This window comes from Euwallacea fornicatus, chromosome 1, assembly GCF_040115645.1.
Source record: "Euwallacea fornicatus isolate EFF26 chromosome 1, ASM4011564v1, whole genome shotgun sequence".
In the NCBI taxonomy this organism is placed as follows: Eukaryota; Metazoa; Arthropoda; class Insecta; order Coleoptera; family Curculionidae; genus Euwallacea; species Euwallacea fornicatus.
In genome coordinates, this window is record NC_089541.1 from 7,859,825 (window position 1) to 7,880,539 (window position 20,715).

General features: G+C 34.6%; 6 protein-coding genes across 14 annotated transcripts in view; 1 reads left to right on the forward strand and 5 right to left on the reverse strand.

Annotated features, from left to right (window-relative positions):
• Positions 1-1,080, forward strand: part of snu (snustorr) — a 26,531-nt gene extending 25,451 nt beyond the window's left edge. For all 6 annotated transcript variants that reach the window (XM_066283928.1, XM_066283836.1, XM_066283761.1 and 3 more), the window contains one exon: positions 24-1,080. In XM_066283928.1, coding sequence (XP_066140025.1) covers positions 24-502 — 479 coding nt within the window. In that variant the 3' untranslated portion in view covers positions 503-1,080. The remainder of the gene's footprint in view (positions 1-23) is intronic.
• On the reverse strand, positions 760-2,407 carry pinta (prolonged depolarization afterpotential (PDA) is not apparent). The gene has a single exon (XM_066289502.1). The coding sequence runs from the start codon at positions 2,405-2,407 to the stop codon at positions 1,544-1,546; it is 864 nt and encodes a 287-aa protein (XP_066145599.1). The 3' UTR covers positions 760-1,543.
• On the reverse strand, positions 2,400-5,460 carry LOC136340991 (uncharacterized protein C2orf42 homolog). Of its 3 annotated transcripts, XM_066285747.1 has the most exons (7): positions 4,583-5,460; positions 4,302-4,433; positions 4,070-4,191; positions 3,619-3,855; positions 3,442-3,567; positions 2,948-3,067; positions 2,400-2,892 (listed from the first exon to the last, which is right to left on the reverse strand). In XM_066285747.1, exons 1-7 carry the CDS (start codon positions 5,316-5,318, stop codon positions 2,848-2,850), a joined length of 1,518 nt encoding a protein of 505 aa, XP_066141844.1. In that variant the 5' UTR covers positions 5,319-5,460; the 3' UTR covers positions 2,400-2,847. The 3 variants fall into 3 exon arrangements, with proteins under 3 accessions (XP_066141844.1, XP_066141680.1, XP_066141761.1); XM_066285583.1 differs by having other exon boundaries at positions 2,400-3,067; positions 4,583-5,459; XM_066285664.1 differs by having other exon boundaries at positions 2,400-3,067; positions 4,619-5,458.
• Positions 5,461-6,076: 616 nt separating this feature from the next.
• On the reverse strand, positions 6,077-6,826 carry LOC136350849 (copper homeostasis protein cutC homolog). Its single transcript, XM_066302960.1, has one exon. It carries the CDS (start codon positions 6,824-6,826, stop codon positions 6,077-6,079), a length of 750 nt encoding a protein of 249 aa, XP_066159057.1.
• Positions 6,699-10,595, reverse strand: LOC136339806 (cilia- and flagella-associated protein 58-like). The gene is made up of 11 exons (XM_066283350.1): positions 10,088-10,595; positions 9,679-10,040; positions 9,450-9,624; positions 9,083-9,397; positions 8,560-9,030; positions 8,234-8,505; positions 7,937-8,184; positions 7,599-7,881; positions 7,371-7,542; positions 6,917-7,249; positions 6,699-6,836 (listed from the first exon to the last, which is right to left on the reverse strand). Exons 1-10 carry the CDS (start codon positions 10,202-10,204, stop codon positions 6,992-6,994), a joined length of 2,673 nt encoding a protein of 890 aa, XP_066139447.1. The 5' UTR covers positions 10,205-10,595; the 3' UTR covers positions 6,699-6,836; positions 6,917-6,991.
• Positions 10,596-10,693: 98 nt separating this feature from the next.
• On the reverse strand, positions 10,694-17,870 carry LOC136340213 (lateral signaling target protein 2 homolog). 2 transcript variants are annotated; one of them, XM_066284140.1, is made up of 4 exons: positions 17,494-17,870; positions 15,975-16,253; positions 13,443-14,875; positions 10,694-13,277 (listed from the first exon to the last, which is right to left on the reverse strand). In XM_066284140.1, the coding sequence occupies exons 1-4, from the start codon at positions 17,527-17,529 to the stop codon at positions 12,590-12,592; spliced, it is 2,436 nt and encodes an 811-aa protein (XP_066140237.1). In that variant the 5' UTR covers positions 17,530-17,870; the 3' UTR covers positions 10,694-12,589. The 2 variants fall into 2 exon arrangements, with proteins under 2 accessions (XP_066140237.1, XP_066140327.1); XM_066284230.1 differs by lacking the exon at positions 17,494-17,870 and adding an exon at positions 17,305-17,420.
• Positions 17,871-20,715: the final 2,845 nt, after the last annotated feature.

Sequence of the window (20,715 nt, forward strand, 5' to 3'; positions counted from 1 at the left end):
TAAATATCTCACTATTTTTTCAGGCGTAACCCCTGGCGAAATTCTGTTTTCCCATGTCGTCACCCAATTCGTGGTGATGTGCGGTCAAACAGCCCTAGTCCTCATTTTTATGATTTTGGTCTTCGAGGTGGAGTGCAAAGGTGACATTTTCGTAGTAGTCGTCTTGACCATCCTCCAAGGACTCTGCGGCATGTGCTTCGGTTTCGTCATATCTGCCATTTGCGAACTGGAACGAAACGCGATTCAGCTGGCACTGGGCAGTTTCTATCCAACACTGCTCCTTAGCGGGGTTATCTGGCCTATTGAAGGCATGCCGATGATATTAAGATATGTGTCCACTTTCTTACCGCTGACGTTAGCGACGACATCACTCCGAGCGATGATGACCCGAGGTTGGTCATTCTTGGAACCGGACGTCTATTACGGGTTCATTTCCACGATAGCTTGGATAATTCTCTTTTTGACGATTAGTTTAATAGCGCTTAAAGTTAAGCGAGGTTGAGTGAGCTCTAAATTGTGTAATGTTTCTAGCTGCTTCTTGTAAATTTAATTATCAAAATTGCGACCTTAAATTGGTTGTGCATGCGTATATACAGAATGGCTAATAAAAATACGTCTTTATAAATAGGCCACTCTGTATATAACATAAACATTTATTATTTATAACACACCTTGCCTTTTCTAGTAACTAAGTTGTATAGAACAAGTATCTAGTGTAGATAGTAGCTTTAGGAACACTAATTATTTTGTCTTTTGTTTACTACGTATTTCCAGTTTTGAGTCTCACAGTTAGTAGTGAAAAAAGAGGTGGTAGCGAATTTGATGACTCATCGTCTTTGATCTGTGGCGTGTTATTAAATTTATACTCAAAACACTGTTTGAACTAGCGAACTAGAAGGTATTTTATCGGTGGTTTTGTTGTACTTATGAGTAATTTCTAAGTATTGCGACATTATTCCTCCATTCATATGTACTTCATAAGCTCATGCTCAAACGTTAAATGTACTTATTTTGTTAATGGTTTTGTGATGTATGTGTTTTGTTATAAAAGAAACGTGAAAATAAATGCATTAAACCGAACTATTTATTTCAACACAATGGAACTATGAGAGCCGATGAAGCGTGCCCAATAAGAGAAGTAATAAGAAATTTGATAATGTGAAAACCTGAGAAAAAAAACTCTTTCAACCTCTTTATTCCCATGAGGGATTACATTGAGAGGCTTTATGCCTGATATTCATGTCATTCATGATTTCAATTTCTTCCTCGTGGTTTCCTCTCAATATCGAATCGAGCATGTCAAAAGTAGTTTTATTGAAAGTTTTATTTCTATTATTCTTCAGCATTTAGCTGTAGAGCTGTAGGTTGTGCAAACTGATGGTATATTTGTGCAGAAAATTAGCCTAGGTTCGTCTGTAGTAGATATATTACAGAACAACATCATAGCTTATTATTTAAATACAGGTATACTTGTATTAGGCAGTCACAGCCTAAAGATACTCTATCTAATTGGTACCAAACTCTAAGGCGATTTCACACACATCTACATCGTATTATCCGCCTTATAAACTTTATCTTCTTCAAACCACAGTCGATATTCCACCAATTTTTCAAACCAATAATTTCCTAACTCTTCGAAAGTATCACCTTCTCCCCCATACTCAACAGGCAATATGTCTTGAGATACAATATTCAAAGCCTTTGAAACACCTCCAAAGTGCACCTTAACTCTATTCTTCATTTTCTCTGTCATGAAACTTTTAAAAATATTAAGGGCGATATTTATGTATGTTGGAGAATTGATGAACTCCAATTGCTTAGGACGTACATGGTAATTTTGCCACGCGAAAACTGCATTTTTGATTATGGATGGTGTCATGGTTCTGTAGTGGGAAAAGGACATGCCGGTCATGTCGAAAAGTGCTATAATGCCGTAAATTTGGGCATATTCGCTTTCCAAGCAGGCTATATCTAGAATCATTTTGCCAACTTTAAAAACTTCATCCCATTTGTGTCTTTTTGGATCGTGAGCCGTAGTCCGGATGATGACCACCATTTTATTTTCGTGATATTTCTTCAAAGGAACAAAAACTCCCAGTTTTATTAATTCCTGGAGATTTGAGAGCAACGGGTTCCTGTTCGCAAACCATTCTGGTCGATCCCTTTTCATGCAGTAGTAATTAATCATTTTCACCTTAGTTTTTTCCAAATTAAACTTACATCCTCGCAAGAAAGGTAGCAAATACCGATCCTCATTACGAGCGTTTATCCACGGCACCTCATCCTTTAACCACTGTTTTAAATCCTCCAAGCAAATAACTCGATTTGTATCAGTTTCATTAAGGTTTTCTTTGGCGTATTTTTTAGTTAACTCGTCTAAATCATTAAAACTACGTAGGTTTTCCATACTATTAAAATAAGTAAAAAAACACGTTTAATTATCAACTACCATTTACAACTAATGCACAGCCAGTTTTCACGGTCTAATATCGACTGGTTCTGTGCGTTTAGAACGAAGGCCAACGGGTCAAAGTGCTGAGGAAAACAGACAAAGGGGAACCTGCATCGAATAAATGAACCTAAACTGAAAAATTGATCTGTGATAAAAATAAAGTGGTTTGATGATAACTGTAATCATGTTTAAATTGGTACTATCTTTATGAAACAAGCAAGAAAATAATCAAACTTAACTTATAATTTACTCAATATATGCATTTTATGACTATAAATTCCAAATCTCAATGAATACTAGTTTAATTATACAGTTGAATTATTATATTCCTTAGAAATTTAATTCCGTTTGATACCTACATTAAATGCCTTTTCTGCCATATTTATACTGCAACTTTAGCTGCCCAATTTTCGTGATAGGGCAAATATTAGGCAGCCATTCTATAACAAAAACATTATTACAATTGTCACTTTCGTCAACGGTAGATGGTCCCACATTGAGGAAAAAAATGAATGAGGCACTGTACTGAATGGCATCATTTTCGCTGTTTTCATCATACTCAATATACCCCTTATCCTCAACGTGAATAAATTTCTTTGCGATACGCAATTTCACCTAAAAATTGCAAATTTAAAATAACGGACTTCAAACACACAAAAAATTATAATTATAAGAAACTTTTTTTGTTGGGAGCATTTTGTCTGCTGACAATAAATACGAAGAAACAAGGCCTGCCTTAGTAAAGTCTGGCACACTGGGTACAATTTTTAATCATCGCGTTGAATTCCCAAGAAGAACCACCGGCCAGGTAAGTCCACTGTCTCGACGGTTGTTGCCCAATCTTTTAAATGTTTATTCAGTCTTAATTTTACTGGTACGTAGATATTTATAGGTCTCAATTAGCTTATTGAAATGAGTTGAGTATGAGATAGTTAAACTTGAGTAAAAGTTTAAAATTCTTTTTCTAGTATCACCTTAAGCTTACCTACCTTTGGAGTGTCAAATATCTCTTTAACATGATTGATATTCATAATACTATAAAACACCGAGCCTATCTCTGTGGCCTGTGTTTCGTAAGTATCAGGAATTCTTTTCCTAAATGAATGAAAAAATACCTAAAGAAAAATCATATATATTCTCTCGTTATGCAAATTAAGCCAATCTACCTCAGGTATATAAAAAACCTGGCTATTAATTATTCCGCAATTAATAAACTGCATAGTTCGGTTTATCGATTCGGTAACGAAGGCGAGCCAATCTACTAAAGACCAGTTGATGTCACTGTCTGCTACTGAAGAAGAATCATTTAATACCTTTATTTCAATTGGATAGATTTTAGGCACTATGTTTTTGCATCGTCTTATGGGAAACTTAGCTTTCTTTTCAGACGACTTTATAATATCCTGAAATGTTGAAATTTTGCTTATTTAAGTTTTTCATTTTGTTGTTATACAACGAACACAAGTTAAAGAATAAATGGTTTAATCTAAGTTTCAGGTATAAGTACAAAATCAATTTAGGCAGTATTAAAGGTAAATTAACTTCGTGTCTCATTTCTTGTTAAATGCAATAAATGGTTAATTCTCTTATATCTACACATACCAAAACAATCATTACCTTCTTTGAGGTGGTAGGCTTTTTAACTACACAATTTGAGATTATTTTAATTCTATTTCGTTTTATATCAATAGTTTCAATTTCTTTTGTAACTTTAGGGGCGCCATACCTAATTCTCTTATCTAAAATAGTCATAGGTGACAAAAAGTCGTAGTTCGTGCTTTTCAGTAAAAATTGACATCTTTACATTTTCCCATGTAGTTGTCATATGTACATTATGTAACATTCTTACCTTGCAGATGTAATTCATTATTGATGAAATTAGAAAACTCCTCAAATGCTGATGGGTCACTCGTAAGGGCTGCAATACAAGCATAATAATGTATGCATTTGTTCTTTATACTTGTAGTTTTGTTAGGTATGCCTGCAAAGTAATAAGTACTTCACACAGCACACACTCAATTATTAATATAACAGAATTCGATATATGCCATATCAATTTTATAAATTTTCATTTGTGAGATATTTTTAACATTGTTGGCATTATTTATGGATTTTAACAAAAAGTGAGACCTGTGAAAGTGTTCTTTCTTTCCATCTTCAATTTACCTAAATTGAAGTACTCTGTACAACTGCAAAAATATTTCTCATAGCTTCTATTATTTCTACCCTTCATAAAAGTGAAATGTAGATATCCCAAAGGCTGCTTTGGTGTCACCTGACATTTTACGGCCATTACATTTCTGGAAACTTGTTGCACCAAAGGACTTTCATTATCTTCAGCCAACAATTTTAACTTTTCCTTAATTTGATAAGGGATTCTCAATTGATTTAAGACATTCCCATCAAAGTTGATGGGTTTGGCAATTGCCTGGCTTTTTAAGGCTAAATTAATATGAACACATTTCTCAGTTCCCACACCATTTTGTTCTTCTTCATGACACTTTAATATGGAGTTATCAAAGGACCTTTGACATGAGTCCACAAAACATAGTGCCACCTCAGATACCTTCTCTTTAGCGCAGAATTTGTGTAATGGTAATTGAACAAACCCTCTGCATTCTGAAACTGCATCTTTAACATGAACTGAGAAGACTTGACGAAATGTGCCTGTAACCAATTTCACAGCATCAAAATCAAATGAGCTGTTGCTGGCAGTTCTAAGAGACACCCTGCATTCTTTGTTCTTGCAGTAGGTACCCTTGGTACCGTTAAATGTGCCACAGTGAGGGCACTTTTTTATGCCTCTGCGAGTAGATTTGCCAAGGCCCTGTAGAATGTTTGGAACAGTTATGTTGAAGCTATCCATATTCGAGAGGACAGTAGTATTTTTTTGAGAAGTAATAAAGAATCAGCTGAAGGATTTATACAAATTTGATTAATTTTTAAAATTATAATTAAAGTCATATATAAAACGTAAACAAGAACACAGCTGACTGAAGATGATTACTCACCAATATATTTTTTTTAGGAGTTTTCCCTTTTACATTGCCGTTCGAATTGTTCTATCTCGGTTCTAAGTGCCATTTTCGCTTCTATTGTGTTACAGTTGTAGAGTATATATATATTTATTTTCTCAGCATTAAGTGTAAAAGACTGGTCTATCTGTGCGTATTAATAAAGGAAAAAATAACGTTTCAGAAGTTTCTACAATTCTCAAAGATTTATATCTACTTTCCATCACATATATTATTTTAACCATTGGTTTTCGATTTTTTTCTCTTGGGACGTTAAAGCTAATAGTAATCAAACAAGATTTTTAGTTCCACATTTAGTTTTGAATTTTATGACAGAAAAATACAGCGAATATATATGCCTAATATCCGATTGAATTGCCATGCTGTAAACCTTACCTGCAGTTTAAGCTCGAGACTTCATGAGAATGTACTCCATTAATTATCTGTTACTATCTTGAGCCTAAACTGAAGGTATACAACCGAGCCTTAAATCGTCAGTCATGCACCTAACAAATTTCTCAAAATTTACGAGCTATATTTATCAGTAGCGTTAATTGGCTTTTTAATTAAAATATATTATAGAACATGCGTCAATTTAACACAGGTACATTTAAACAGTCTTTAACATATTGACAATTTCGGCAACAGCATCTTCGTCTGTAACGTATACCGGCACGTTTTCCTCGGCCACATTAATGATTTCCTCATTTTCCTGATTCTCACTCTTTGGTTCGTCTTTAAGCTTTTTGAAGGAACCATGGATTTCTTTGGCCTCAGTGTTATCAAGAATATACTTGATGTTGTCCTTATTCACTCCCCCGCCAGGCATTAAAATAATCCGGCTTCCTGCTTGTTCGATTAACTTCTTAATGAGTTTCACCCCCACCTGGGCAGTTTGTTGCTTGCCACTGGTCAGTATTCTTTCAAAACCCAAGTCGATGATGACTTCTACTTCTATTGTGGGCCTTCGTACAAAATCAAATGCCCTGTGGAATGTAACCGGGAGCGGGTAACAGGCCTTGATTATTTCCCTGCATGTTTTCATGTCCACATCCGCATTATTGGCTAAAGCCCCAAAAACGAATCCATCAGCCCCACTTCGGCGCAATATTTTAGCGTCCTCTTTCATGATTTCCACTTCTTCAATTTTGTATATGAAGTTTCCTGGGCGACAACGTAACATGCAGTATACAGGGACTTTTCTCGGATTCATATTTTGAATTTTTGTCAATAGCCCGGGAGTGGGAGTTAGGCCGCCCTCTATAAGTGAAGAGCACAACTCCAAACGGTCAGCGCCTCCATTCAGAGCGGCAACTGCAGACTCTAAACTGTCAACACAAACCTCGAGAACCTTTGACATTTTGGTTAACCTATTAAGAAATGTTTACAGTGATTCATAACTCGTTTTAGTAGAAAAAACAGTTTAATTGGTAATGAATTTATTACTTACGATAAAAACAGGAGCAGATACAAAAGGGCACACTTTTATTAACAATTATCACTAGTTGTTTTCACTCACAGAGCATTATTTAGAGGAGACTTGGTGCACCGACATTCGAAAACCGCCACCGGTGAAACGCACCTCGCCTACGCTTGCGCCAGCTTGCGTTTGGCTGCTTCCATCTCGCCCGCTCGATTCGAGTACTGTCTGTTTCGCACGGTTTAACTTTTTTTCTTCTAAATATTTTTGTTTTAAGTCTGCAACTTCTTCCATGGATTTTTGAAGATCCGATTTGTATTCAGTTACTTTTAGTTCGGCCAAATTTAATTCAGACACAAGGCACTGCAAAGCAAATTTTAAAAAAATATTCAAAAACACTTTTTGTTAAAATGAAAATTACAGTTACAATACGAAATTTCAAAATTAAGTTCAATTCCAAAAATCGAACAAACAAGATGTTTACCTTTAACTTGTCCCCTCTCAATTTCAAAGCTCTTTGAGTCTTGACCAATTCCTCCTGAATTCCTGGACCTGGCTGCTTGGCCAAAAGTTGCCTTAAATTTAAATATAGCTGTTCAACTCCTTTCAATTGTCTCTCTCGTTCAACTGCCTCAGAAGCCTGATTTAGCAATCTCCTGTACATTATTAATACTGATTACTTTAGTTTAAATAACTCAGTACAAACTTTTACTTTTGCAACAGTTTCATCTTCTGCAATAATTCAAGGACATCAGGATCTGATCCTTCCAATTTTCTCCATCTATGGATATTCAAAGGGTTTTGTACCTCTTGCTCCAAGGCTTTGCACTGCAATTTGGACTTCGTTAAATCTCTTTCAAGATGGAATATCTCCTGTCTCAAATCCATCATGTTCTTCATAGACTTGGACATCAGCATTTTTTCCTGGCGAAGCCTCTTCACTTCAATCTTTAAGAGTTTGATGTCTTGGACCCTTTGCTCGTATTGAGTTTCTCCTTTAAGAAAAGTTCTTACAGAATATTTTTATTTTGTGAATTTTTTTGAATGCACCTCTACACAATGTGGATTGTAGGATTTTTGTTTTTTCATTTAATAGGGCAATTTCATCGTTTCTTCTAACGAGCTGAGAACCAAGAATATCGCGTTCATTCATCAATTGCTCCATGCCTTTTATTTGAGCTCTAACTGTTCGTTCATGTTCGAGGATTCTTTGATGAAGTCGCTTATCTTCTTGTTCGTGCTCTTTAACTTCTTGTTTTAATTGACGTATTTGATCCAGTCCGGCCATCACTTCAATCCTGAAGGAAGTATTTATAACTCTACATGAACAAAATATTTAAATCATACTTCAAATTATCTTTCTCTTTAGAGATTTTTCTCATCACATTTTCATCTTTAATGAGCAATCTCTCCTTCATGGCAATATCTTCCTTGAGCTGTTCAGTTTGGTGGAACATAATTTTCAGCTTTTTTTGGAGTTCACTACATTCACCAGTGGCTTCCTGAAGGGACTTTTGAAGGGAGTTTCTATCTGCCTGAATGACTTTATACATGTTGTGCTGCTGCCTGATCTCGTTCTCATTTACGGTTATGGTCTTTTTTAGGTCGAAGATGTGGCTCTAAACAGATATTTCACACAGTAAATGTTTGCTAAAAAATTATCAATCACAAACCTTTTTCTCGTGCAGATTTTCCACGTTATCTTCAACAGTTTTAACCAGATCTAGTTGATCTCCTTTTAATTTATCTCTTTCTGTTTCAAGATGATGAATCTGCTTTTTGTGCTTTTCGTTCTCAAGGAAAAACGAGTCACGTTCAACTTCTAATTTTTTTTTGGTGTGATCATGAATTTGAATTAACTTCAATTGTTCTCTGGCAACCACTTGCTGCTTTTCTATAGTTTTATTCAACACATTTTTTTCTTTATTGATGGTTTCTATTATTCTTTTATTCTCATCTGCAACTCGCTTATAGTCATGGATTTGCTTTTCCAAAGCCTCGATTCTTTCTGTCATGCTTGCTTTGTCTATTTCGAGTTCATCTTTCTGAGAGTTAATGAGCAGGATGCGTTTTTCAGCAATTTCTTTCGCTTTGGTTATTTTGACTATATCATTTTTTAGACGGTTGTTCTCGTCTTCTTGAGTCTAAAATTAAGCCAGATATAATAAAAATAATAACAAAGGGGCTGATCTCAACTTTTATATCTATAAGTTTCTCCTGTAGCATTTTTTTCGATTTCTCCATTTCATACAAAACATTGTTATAGTCATCTTGAATCTTGGATAATGTGATAATGTTAATCTCGTTCTCTTTAGATAATTTGTCATAGCTGGATTTTTGCTCTTTCAATTCGCTCTGAAGTCTGTTAATCTTTTTAATATGCTCAGAAATTATTCCTGTTAGATTGTCGATTCTCAAGTCTTTGTCCTCCATACTGAGTCGTATTTCCATCAGGTCTGATTCTAGTTTTTCTTTAGCTCTTTTTACTTGGAGAGTTTCAGACGCGTGATCCTAAAATAAAAGATTTAACAATACATTTTCTTTACTTTTCGATAAACTTTACGTCTAGCTGGCCAGCCATTTCATTTATTCGCAAATCAGCTTCGGACTTTTTCTTTTCCAACTCTTTCTGGTAGTTTATAGCATCATTCAGTTTTGTGTTTAATTGAGTGACTTCATTCAACAATCTGTCACGTTCACGTTCTAGTCCATCTTTATGTTTACTTAATTCTCCGACTCTACAAAATAGCATTGAGTTCCCTTTAGGCTTATGGAAACATTAACTAATTTACTCATCAGCATCTTGATTCATTTTATTCTTAAGCTCAATTTCTGCATTTAAATTCTCCACCTGTGTCGTCAAATTGTCGATAACTTCCTGCGCTAGCTGCTCGCGAACATGAGCAGTATCAGCAAGCTTCCAAGCTTTATCAACTTCCACTTTTAGGATGTCTATGGTGATTTTTTCCTCTTCAACAAGTTTGCAAGCGGCTTCCAGCTGCATTGTGTTCTCGTTTAATTTTTTCTCATATGAAGCATTGGCTTGATCAGCTTCTCTTTTTTTTGTGTATGTATCAAAAAAAGCTTCAAAAAGCTTATTAAAGTCATCTGCAAATTTAGCTGCTTCAGGAATTTGTTCGATATCTGCTACAGTCTGAAAATCTTACATTAAAATACATTTTGAATAAGTAAAAAAAGTACCTTGGTATAATTTCGTTCAATGATTGTAAATGCGTGTTCAGGATTATTGGGATCAAGGACGTCTTCCTGGCGAGATTCGCCATCATTTTCCTTGTCACTAAAGTCGCTTTCCTCCATTTTCCTGTTTAAATTTCAATATTTACATGGACGAAGTAGTACATGAAATTAAGTGAGCTTCAATCACTGGATGGCTGCAAATTTATTGATCAAACAAACGGCGTCGTGTCCAACTAAGTGTAATAAGTATTCAACAATACAACACAGGAAATTTTTAAAACTTTAAATCTTTGTCGGGTAGTAGAGTATCGGGCCAAATCAAATACCTACCCAGCTTGGAATACCAGGTATCTGTTATATTTATAGAAAAAATTGTAATTTTCTCTGAAATTCGCCAAAGTTTGCATTGTTGCGGTTAAATGGCAATTTTCGTACTTATATACATAAAATCATTATCATTCGGGTTTTTAGAAGTCTAAATTTTTATGGATTCTAAAACGTTACTTTGAAATTTTATTCTTTTGGGTCTTTGGTAAATTGTGTTAATAGGAAACGGTTAATTTTTAATTCAAAATTAGCATTTTCTGAAAATAAATATCAAAAACCACAAGTGTGAAAAATTACATTTATTGGATATGATAATCCCATAAACCATTGAAATAAAATATACAATTATCACAAAATATTTCAGTACACAAAACAAAAAAGAATCGGGCGATAAGACGCTTAAAAAAACGCGTTTAAACTCAATATTTATAATATTAAAAAAAATGTTTTTACATCCAATTTGGTGAAAGTAATACGTAAACTCTTAATATACCGCTTATAGCTTAAAAAAACCAACGGTCATTTTCTAAATTTAACGTTAATATATCGTAAAATTTTAACTGAATAAAGATGAGACTTAAAGCCCACTTATATTATATGTGACAAAATAACCAATTTTCATTAGTCAAAAGTAACAAAAACAACCATTTAGTAGATATATTAAAATTGTGTACTTATCTTACTGTCTATATCGTTACGTCTATGTGTACGTTTCAACTTACACTTACAACTTAAAGTTATACAATGTTAAGGCAAAATTTGAAATGCTATAAGTATCTTATTTTCGATATTAAATTTAATAACCGACCTTCGCAAGTTTATAACATTGTTTATATAAAAATATTGTTATTTGAAATAAATTGTTTCTTTTTATAAAAGAGAAAATGCTTGAGCAACTAATCGACTAAAATGCTTAACATTTACGTATTTCGGCAGCTATGAGAGAACTAACTTTATTTTTAAATATGTTCAGTTATGCTTACGATTCATTACAATATCTACATTGTTTTATATAGCTAAATTGAAGATTTGCTAGGGCTTAGATTATTTAATATGATGTATGTAGATAATATTGTCTCTATTCCCTTCAAAGTAGCTTCAATTTCAACTAGTCAAATAAGAGAGTGTATCGGTGGGGTAACAATAAAATAATCTCTTGATAGTTTGGTGCATAAAATCAAACCCAATACAACCTAGCAGCAACCTGTGGTTGTCATAATATGAAATATATATATATATAAGTTAAAGCAATATACAATATGGAATATCTAAATAAAATAGGACGACAAAAGAAATTCTCACAAATATTTCACAACTCTTCGTAAGTACCTGCAAGGTCTGCAAGTTAAAAAATAGATAGATGAGTTATGAGCAATAGTAATTAATTCTCAATTGTAATATAATAAGTACATTAAAAATTATGGACTCACTTAAAGGCAATATACTGAAATGCAATTTAAAACTAAAAAAAAAAGCACGAGTGCGCATGGTGCCACAAGTTGTACTATCTGACTTTTGTGTGAGTGCATACTAGTCTAAAATTATTTAAAATTTTTGATGCACGAATTATATCCCGAGGTACGTTTATGGATTTTTAGCGAAAAAATAGAAATAACTGAAGAATTTTTCTTTTAGTCATGGACGTCGTGGAATATAGGAATTGATTGAAAAATATTGGTTTTACAAACGTCAATTGTATATCAATTCGATTTTAATATTAAATTACAATTCATAGCAATTTTGGAAGGGTTTCAGAAATTTCGATATCTTTTCTATTTATTTGTTTCAAAGTTCTAAAATAAAAAAACTATGATAAAATATAGAACACTAATAAAAAGTTTTGATTTTCTATTAAGGATTTATTTGAAATCAGATCTTTTTCCGAATTCGAGTTCTTAAAAGCAAAATGCACTAAAAAAATGCTTGAATTTTGAAAGGCTGCTATGATAAGACTTTTCAAAATGAAGTCCAAGCAATGCCTAAAAATGAATCTACTGATAAAATGTGTAAGACGGTGTTTAAAAAAGTCAATTATAACGCTTGAAGATAGTGACTGAGAAAAAACCAGAATGTTTACTGAAGTTAAAACTAAAGACCTACCACAAGCAATTTATTTGATTATATTGATCATAACTCATTCGTCTTTAAAACCAGCAGAACAAAAATAACTTTAAGCGTCTAGTGAATAGTAAACGGCGTCAAATTAAACATAAAACACTTATTGCATACCCTGACCGGTTTTATAATTCCGTACTGGGGCAGCGGAACACTGTTGGACGAACACCTTGCGCAGAACACTTTTCCGCAGTTCCTGCAGTGATGTCTGCGTTTTATCACCGTAAAATTCGAGGCGCAACTCATACATTTCGGAGCTTGAATATCCGGAATCCAAACCGGAGGCGCTTTAGGGGGTTCCGCATGTTCTGAATCTGGCTCCTCTTGAACCCTGTTTGAATCTAAATTGGCTACGTCCGTTTGCAGAGAGGTGTACCAGTTCATATCCGACCCCATTGAAGGTAAGCTTTCTTCCATCCTCGGGTGGTTGGTGTAATCAGTCGTTGGGCAACCTTCAGTGTCCAGATGGAAGTATACGTTGGTGTCGAATAGAGCCTCTTGAGCTAGGATGTTTGGGTCGACAGAAAATTCGTTGTTTTCGATGACTTCGTCTTCGGTGGGGTGGTATTCAATGGACGATTCTAGTGAACGCGTTTCAAGGGATTTAGTGGATGTCTCTGTCGAGTCTGAGGCGTTTATAAGAAAAACCGACTTTAGGATGTTGCGCAGATCACAGGCGAAGTTGGTTTGAAGCTGGTCAGCTACTCCCGCTATGCACACGAATAATCGGTGAATTAAATCTTCACTTGATCTAAAAACAGAAACAAACACGTGGCATAAACTGTTAATTTATACAAAGAGTCATTAATAGTCGGGAAAATGATACCAAATTTTGTATGTTGTATATAGAGGAAATTTCATGGATAAAATCAAGCCAAATATATCAATCACCTTAATATAACATTTTCGGTCTTACCTGTACTTAGCGCGGAGCTCCTTTCTATTAGCAATCTCTGCAGCCTGAAGCGCATAAGCAAGCTCCTCATCATCAGCGCAATTACTATTGAACGAAGACGTATCAGAACTACTTGAGCACGAATCTTCGTTAGTAGAACACACTACTGCAGGACTTCTCTTTCTGGTCACAACTGCTGGCTTTGGAGTACACTCCTCACATCTTCTATGATTCCTCCGGGGACTTTTCGTTTGGCAATATGACGGCTTCTTGCATTTGCAGCAATCATTTGCAACTGAACTCTTGAGCTTTTGGTAATGCGGCGAAGAAATATTTTTGCTTGAGCTTTTGCGGTGCCTTAGGCCGGTTTTACAAATCGCACATTCATTTATTTCCATGGTAGGAGATCGATCGAGACTAGTCGTTTCAGTGCAAATCCCGGAGTCATCAGGAGATTCCAGATCTTCGTTTCCCTTTTTGTGATTTTCAGTTATATTGAGTATTGATGATAAAGTGGCAGCTGCAGCTGAAATAATTTCAAGCGAATCTTGTTCTGGAGGAGACTCTGCAGAGACAGAGTTTCTTTGCGGATTTGGAGAGGCTGAAGATGCTATTATAGTGTTTCGTACAACATTTTTTGGAATTAAATATCCTGAAGTGGAAGGTAACTCCAAGGCGTCATTATCGATGAGGGCAATATTTCGTTGAGGATCTTCAGGGGGCGTTTCGAAATCATCTCTACTAAGACACGTTGCACTATTGCTAAAAAGCTGTTCTGAAAACGGAAAACCCCGATAAAACTCATCAAAAAAATCGTCTTCATTTACGTCTAAATTCAAGTCGCTAACCGACTTGATGTCGTCGATTTGCTCGTTATCACAAAGGAGCTTTTCGAGCATGAACAGTTCACTTTTATTTAAAACCCAAAGCAATTCGCGTATTTTGTGTAACAAAGTTCTAAACGGCCGAAACATTTCGCTCATTCTTTCCACTGGTTTATCGATGCACAGAGGTCCTTTTGGAAACACTAAAAGTCCGCTGACTATAGCCAATCGAGGAATGGTGAACATCAAAGCAGGATCACAGTCATCAACCATCTCTTGGGTAAGTAATTGCATTTTAAGCGCCCTCTGTAACGTCTCGGAAAATAGCACTCCTATCAGCTCTTGCAACTCGTATTCTTGTGTAGACTTTACAGGTACCATTGCGCTTACATAAGCGAGTTCAAACTGGGCAAATAGTTTATCAAAGATTTTCAGACTCTCAAGTAACATCTCAGAAAAGAGATCATTGCTGTCCAACTTGATGGGGCCGTTTGGGGTGTTGTTTCTCAGGCAAGCGTCGCGAAGCAAATTTCGAACGTTTTCTAGGCTTTTGGTTACGGCTTTGGCCAGTGGACGCATGGCGGTGCTTTCGGTTTCACGGTTCATTATCGAAGATCCGGCAGCAAGGCACTTAAACAATAAATAAATTAGATAAAAGAGGGGAAACAATATGAATTGATTAAGACAGTTAAGTGAATTTGTTTTTGTATTTATTCTATGACCAAAGAAAGATACTTTTTTATACGTACATAAAAGGTACGGAAACGTTAACCATGAAATATTTGTTTATCCCCTTTAGATCAAAAAACAAAATTGTAGGAGACAAAGCTATTGTTTGGTGTGATTAATATTAAAATTATTATAAAATATATAAATGCTGTTTCAAATTCCCAATCTTCTCTTTCTTAAATGTTGAATTATTTCTGTTCCCCATAGAAATTGAATCGTGAGTTTTATCGTATTTAACAGTTTTTAAATAAATATATGATTCAAAATAAATAACATTATTATTAACTAAACTATAATTAGTAGCAACTTTTACACATTTTAAAACATTTATCAAATCTTCAAGTCAAACAAGATACATATACTAAAACGGTTTTAAGACAATATGATTTTAGCGCTGTGTAGCGACACTTTCTCATAGAATATTCCAGACTTAATTTTTGTTGTTAGGTGTAGCAAGCACGAAGGAAATAACCAATCAATTTCGTCACGACTTAATGATCTTGAGTCAGGAATGAAAAGGCTTTTTATATACCCAGTGCTCAATCAACCCGTGTCAATTGAAATTTTCTAATTCACTAGCAAATTATTTCAATTTATATAATAAAACAAGAAGATTTAAAGATGAGCTACACTAGTGTCAATACAAGCAAATATTTGGTTAGCAAATCGTCCAAAAATGTCTTTATAACAAGTAGTTAATTAACCCAATTACCTGGAGATGGTGACAGTACTTATTAAGCTAAGTAATTGTGATTAACATTCCTAACTCGAAAACACAATGTATTTCCCGACAATCGAACAACAATTTTCCACTGATAAAAATTACAGAACATTGAAAACGTCGAAAAAACCGCCAATTGATTAAACACCTGATTGATTAAAGCAGATTACTTGAGTGACATTAAAACAACTAATTTAATGCATACGAAAAGAGAATTAAAATAAAGCAATTTATTTTAAGCGGATAAAGAAGTCAAGAAACATTTATGCGATTAATTACCTCTGCTCCAAACCATAATTGCCCCGCTAAATTGTCCTGCAAAACATCCTCAGGGAATTTCACCCGAAAATCCCTATTAGCCCTTTCGTCACCAACCAGAGAATCCATAATGGCATTGGTTATGGTTAAAACTTTGTCTTGAGCTTGCCGAAGTTGATTCACTAAGGTGGTGCATCTCTCTGGATCCTTTCTTCCATCGAAACTGTCTAATTCATTTGCCACTATGTTCAAGTCTTCGTCCGCGTAGAAGAATTGAGCCAAAAGCGACTTATCATCCCTCTAAAAGAACTTTTCTTAGTAGCTGATGAAAAACATATTATACAAGATATTTTTCAAAATATGAGAATTAATACACCTATAAGAGGATATGGAAGCCAAAATGGTTAACAATGATTACACAGTATCCATGTGAGCTTGATCGCGTTACCTTTAAGTGCATGTGAAATTAAGATTTAACATGTAATATTGATAATAAACTAGATAAACACAGGCTGAAGCAGAAACCTATTGTATCTGAGATAAATAATTAATTGTGTGGAACATTTTCAATGTCTTGGCTTTAACCTTGTAAGAACGGTAGACGAATTTTTAATTTGGAACCTGAATAGCTTACTTCTTATACTAGCACTGTACACGCAAGAATTTTGCTTTTAAGTGTCAAGGCTTTGTTCCCAAAAGAATTTCAATAACTCTAAACTGCTTGATTTACGATATTTCAAGGATATTAAGGAGTTATTATAGAATACAATGAAAGGACATGTAACTTTTATTTAATTACTACACTATTATTATATGAGTATTAGTTTGATTTGGTATAGTCAGGGAATTTGATCAACAAGAAGATGAGGTTAGTAGTTTAAAATTGCCCTTATTCTCATATGGTTAGTCATATAATTAATTGAAGTTGTTTCACATTAAATTGATTTTGTAACTGTCACTGTAACGGAGATAGCAATAGCGAACACATTAGAATAATTAAATTAATTAGAAATATATCACTCTGACATGCATTGACATGTCATTGTAGTCAAAATAATTTTGAGGGTAAACCGAAATGTAGATAGAGCCAGAATAGAGTGAAATGACTGACACTTGTAAGTGTGAATTAGGCAAATTAAAACATATTATGCTTATGTTTACAATGGGAAAACTTATGTCACAAAACAAACAAAAGAGGAAAAATATTAAAATCAGCCCTATATATTGTCCTCTGAATGACTAATGAATTACACAGAAAGTAAACACTATCAAACACATCTATTGTAAATACATAAATAAAAATAGCGTCATAAAATGTAGAAAGTGAAACTTTTGCTGATCATGATTTTACCTTCTTTGTGTTCCATTTTTGCAATATTCGTTGCATTTAAACCATATTTCCTACATTTCAGTAAACACTAAAGGAAAACTAATTAGTGTGAAGGTTATCTAAGTTGTTAAAATTGCATGAACTATTAAAAACACCGAGATATGACAAGTATATGTCTTAGAAATTAGTGACAAAAGAATATTTACTTACTTTTGGCTTGTACAACCACTTTCGAAGAGACTCCATTTGTATGGTGTGGCTGTTGCAAGGCTATCAGCTAAACCCCCTTATCATTTTTTTGGTCTAATCTACTCGATTTTTAACTCCAAATGGGGATTTCCTAGTTTGAAAGTGTGAGTGTGGAAAACATTATGTTATACCCCTGCTCTTCTTGACCTATAAAAAAGATCGTTTTGCAACGAACGCGGAGTATGGACGATATGATTTAACACAAAACCGAAAGCACGTTGTTCATTTGGTATAGAATTATCACTCAAATTAGCTTAGAACAACACAAAACAATGAAGAATGATAAATCAGGATAAATTCAAGACACGCAAGATGCGGAGACATCAATTTTGACAGCTGCATTTATTTATTTTATTTTTTGCTTGCTGTCCTTCTTCCTCAATTTTTTTAATGTCACGATTTCTATGGCGGCAGAGGTCTGTAAAACATAGAGGTTAAAGTTGCAGTTAGTTTTATTCTTACTAGATGGCGCATGATCACTTTTTGATGGCAAAACTGCTTACCTTAGAAGGCGCTGCAGATAACCGAAAGTAGATAATTACAATGCTTCTATGGTGGATTCAAAACGTTATTTCAATTTTCGAATTAAAAATTTTGTTAAAAATGAGCATTAAATCCGGTGCGATTTCAGGAACAATTTGCCTTTTTTGGGTTCATGTTGCTTCAAAGCGAATCCCAGTTTAAGCCTTCAGGAATATGGAAATCAAATAGATTACAAATTAATTTCAAAACTTCATGTAAATGAAGTAAATATATACGAAAAGTCCAGGGAAAGGAACCACTCTGCTATTCCCACTGGTCACTCCTGGAGAAAAAGTACAAAATTTCCATTGAACGAGTATTGACATTCATAAATTATCCCCATTAATGTATTATTTTCTATTAATACATAATTTTGAACTCGTTTTTTATGGGCTTTTAACTTTTCGTAAGTTAAATCTTTACTGATTAAATGTTCAATGATCGAAATTTCTCTCTTCTGCTGCTTTTGTTATTGTCTGCTTTTCTGGGAATCAAACGATAGATTCTCATAAATATTGCGGTGCTTACCTGCAACTTAAGTAAGACATGTGGGTCTTCTAAGTTAAAACACTTTAATGAGTATTATCTTAATTAGGGTTGTTGGAGCGATATAGAAACGAAACCTGTAATTGTCATGTTGGAAACTGAATTGTGGTGGAGGGACAAAATTATTAACTAAACGTATGTAATAGGACCATAGAACATATTTTTGATAAAAGCAAATATATTTAGCTTCTTAAGACTCGTAGCTTTCAGCTAAAACGCCCTAAAAACACACTCATACCTCTTAAGGTATACCAATTAATACCGACCAGCATGGGCTATCATAAGACGTGGTGTCTCTCTTAAAACTGTGGCATTTCGAAGTTATTTCAGAAGTAAGCCACTTACTTTAAGTTATCTACTGATTGTTGTGGACCTTATTTATGTTGGTTAACTGCAGTAGGTACTAAAAGGGGTTATAATTTGTCTTTTTTTATTTGTTTTGTCTGGCGACATAAGGCAGTTGTCACGCGATAAAGGCCAGACAATAAAATTACTCACGGTAGCTGTTTCCACCTGAAAGAGAAACCAATCTTTGTGGTATTTGGATTTATTACACACTAAAAAATATTCCTATTAGCAGGAATTATTGCATAATTATTGCCCTTGTTAGTGCAGAGCAGCTGTAGATGTTAGCTCGATTAATTGATTAGGCAGGTAAGTGTTCGGGGTTAATCGAAAATCCAAATTGTAGAAACCTCAAAAGGGGCAGGGTTAGGACCTCGTGCATAAATGATTTTCGTCGCATCGATCAACCCGACACTCAAGAGAGGCTTTGTAACTAAATACTCGTGGGTGAATGCTTGAAAAGGGCGACGTTTCGCACTCGCCCTGCTCATCAGGGATCAATTAACCGCTTTGTGTCTCGGCGGAAGCCATGTGAATTGTATGATTGATTTAGGAGGAGAAGGGAGTGACCTGGATTTAGATACCTAATTGTTTGAAATTGTTTTGTCGCATTTTATCGGTGCAAAACCTGATCCAGATACTTAGGAGAGGCACAATTGCAGATTTAGTAAGGTTACGGCTAGGCTACATTGGTCATAGTTTTCGAATTACAGCAGACGTTCGGTAATGTAAACACGCGATAATGAAAACATTGTGTTAAGAATTTGCGAAATCGCCCTACTTTTAGTCAAATATAGTTTTCTTTGGACCACTTTATTACACCTATTTCAAAGCTGAAAGTGATGCTACCGCACGTGTTTTGTAAAAAGTTTTACTTAACACAAATCAAAGTGAAGTGTGTGAGCAGAATTACGCACTATTTTCAGTCAAAAGTATAACAGAGGATAACTTTTAGCATTTTCTAAGGACTCGAACAAGAAACCATTGGTAACAACATTTCAGAACCTAGAAAAGAGCAATAGAAGAATGAAAGTTAACATTTCATTTCAATGTATGGAAAGTAAATATCTAAAACAGTCAAAAATTTCTTTTCTCAGTCGCTGAGTAATCACAGTTTTGTTAGTTTTTTTTGCTCATTGGTCACTGACGTCAATTTATCATAAGTTAAACCACAACTACCCGTGCGAGTATTGCTCATAGAAAATTTTTAGTACATATTTCAAATTAATCTAGCTTATATAAAATTTTCGAAAAATCGATAATAATAAGATTATTTTCCGTGTAATAGAAAATTGCCTCTCTTTAACATCCCTCATCATTTATTACCCCCTGCATCTGTTCAGAGTTAAGAGCTCCACTATTGTTTGTGATGATTTTGTCTCCCCTCAGCTAAACAATAATAGGGCTCTCGTATGTTTGGTTTCATTGAGCTTTCCCCTCGACTCCTTTCCGACAATAATAAGAAGAGTTTCAAGGGGTGTGATTGTGTACCTATTTCACGCAATTGCCTAATTCTTCAATCATTTGATTGTGTCAAAGAGTTCTCTAAATCTCTGGGACAGACACCATAAATTCGCTTTTTCCCAGACCAAAAATCTACTTCTAATGATGTTTTTTATGTGTCCGTTCAGCGTAATCTGCGGCAAACCTTTTACCAAGTCTGTTTTCTTGATGTGACAATAAACATGGGCAATTTCTACGCCAGAAAAACAAACCCGTAATTTCGGGGGTTTTAGGGTACTATAAATAACATTCTTTTTTATGGTCAAG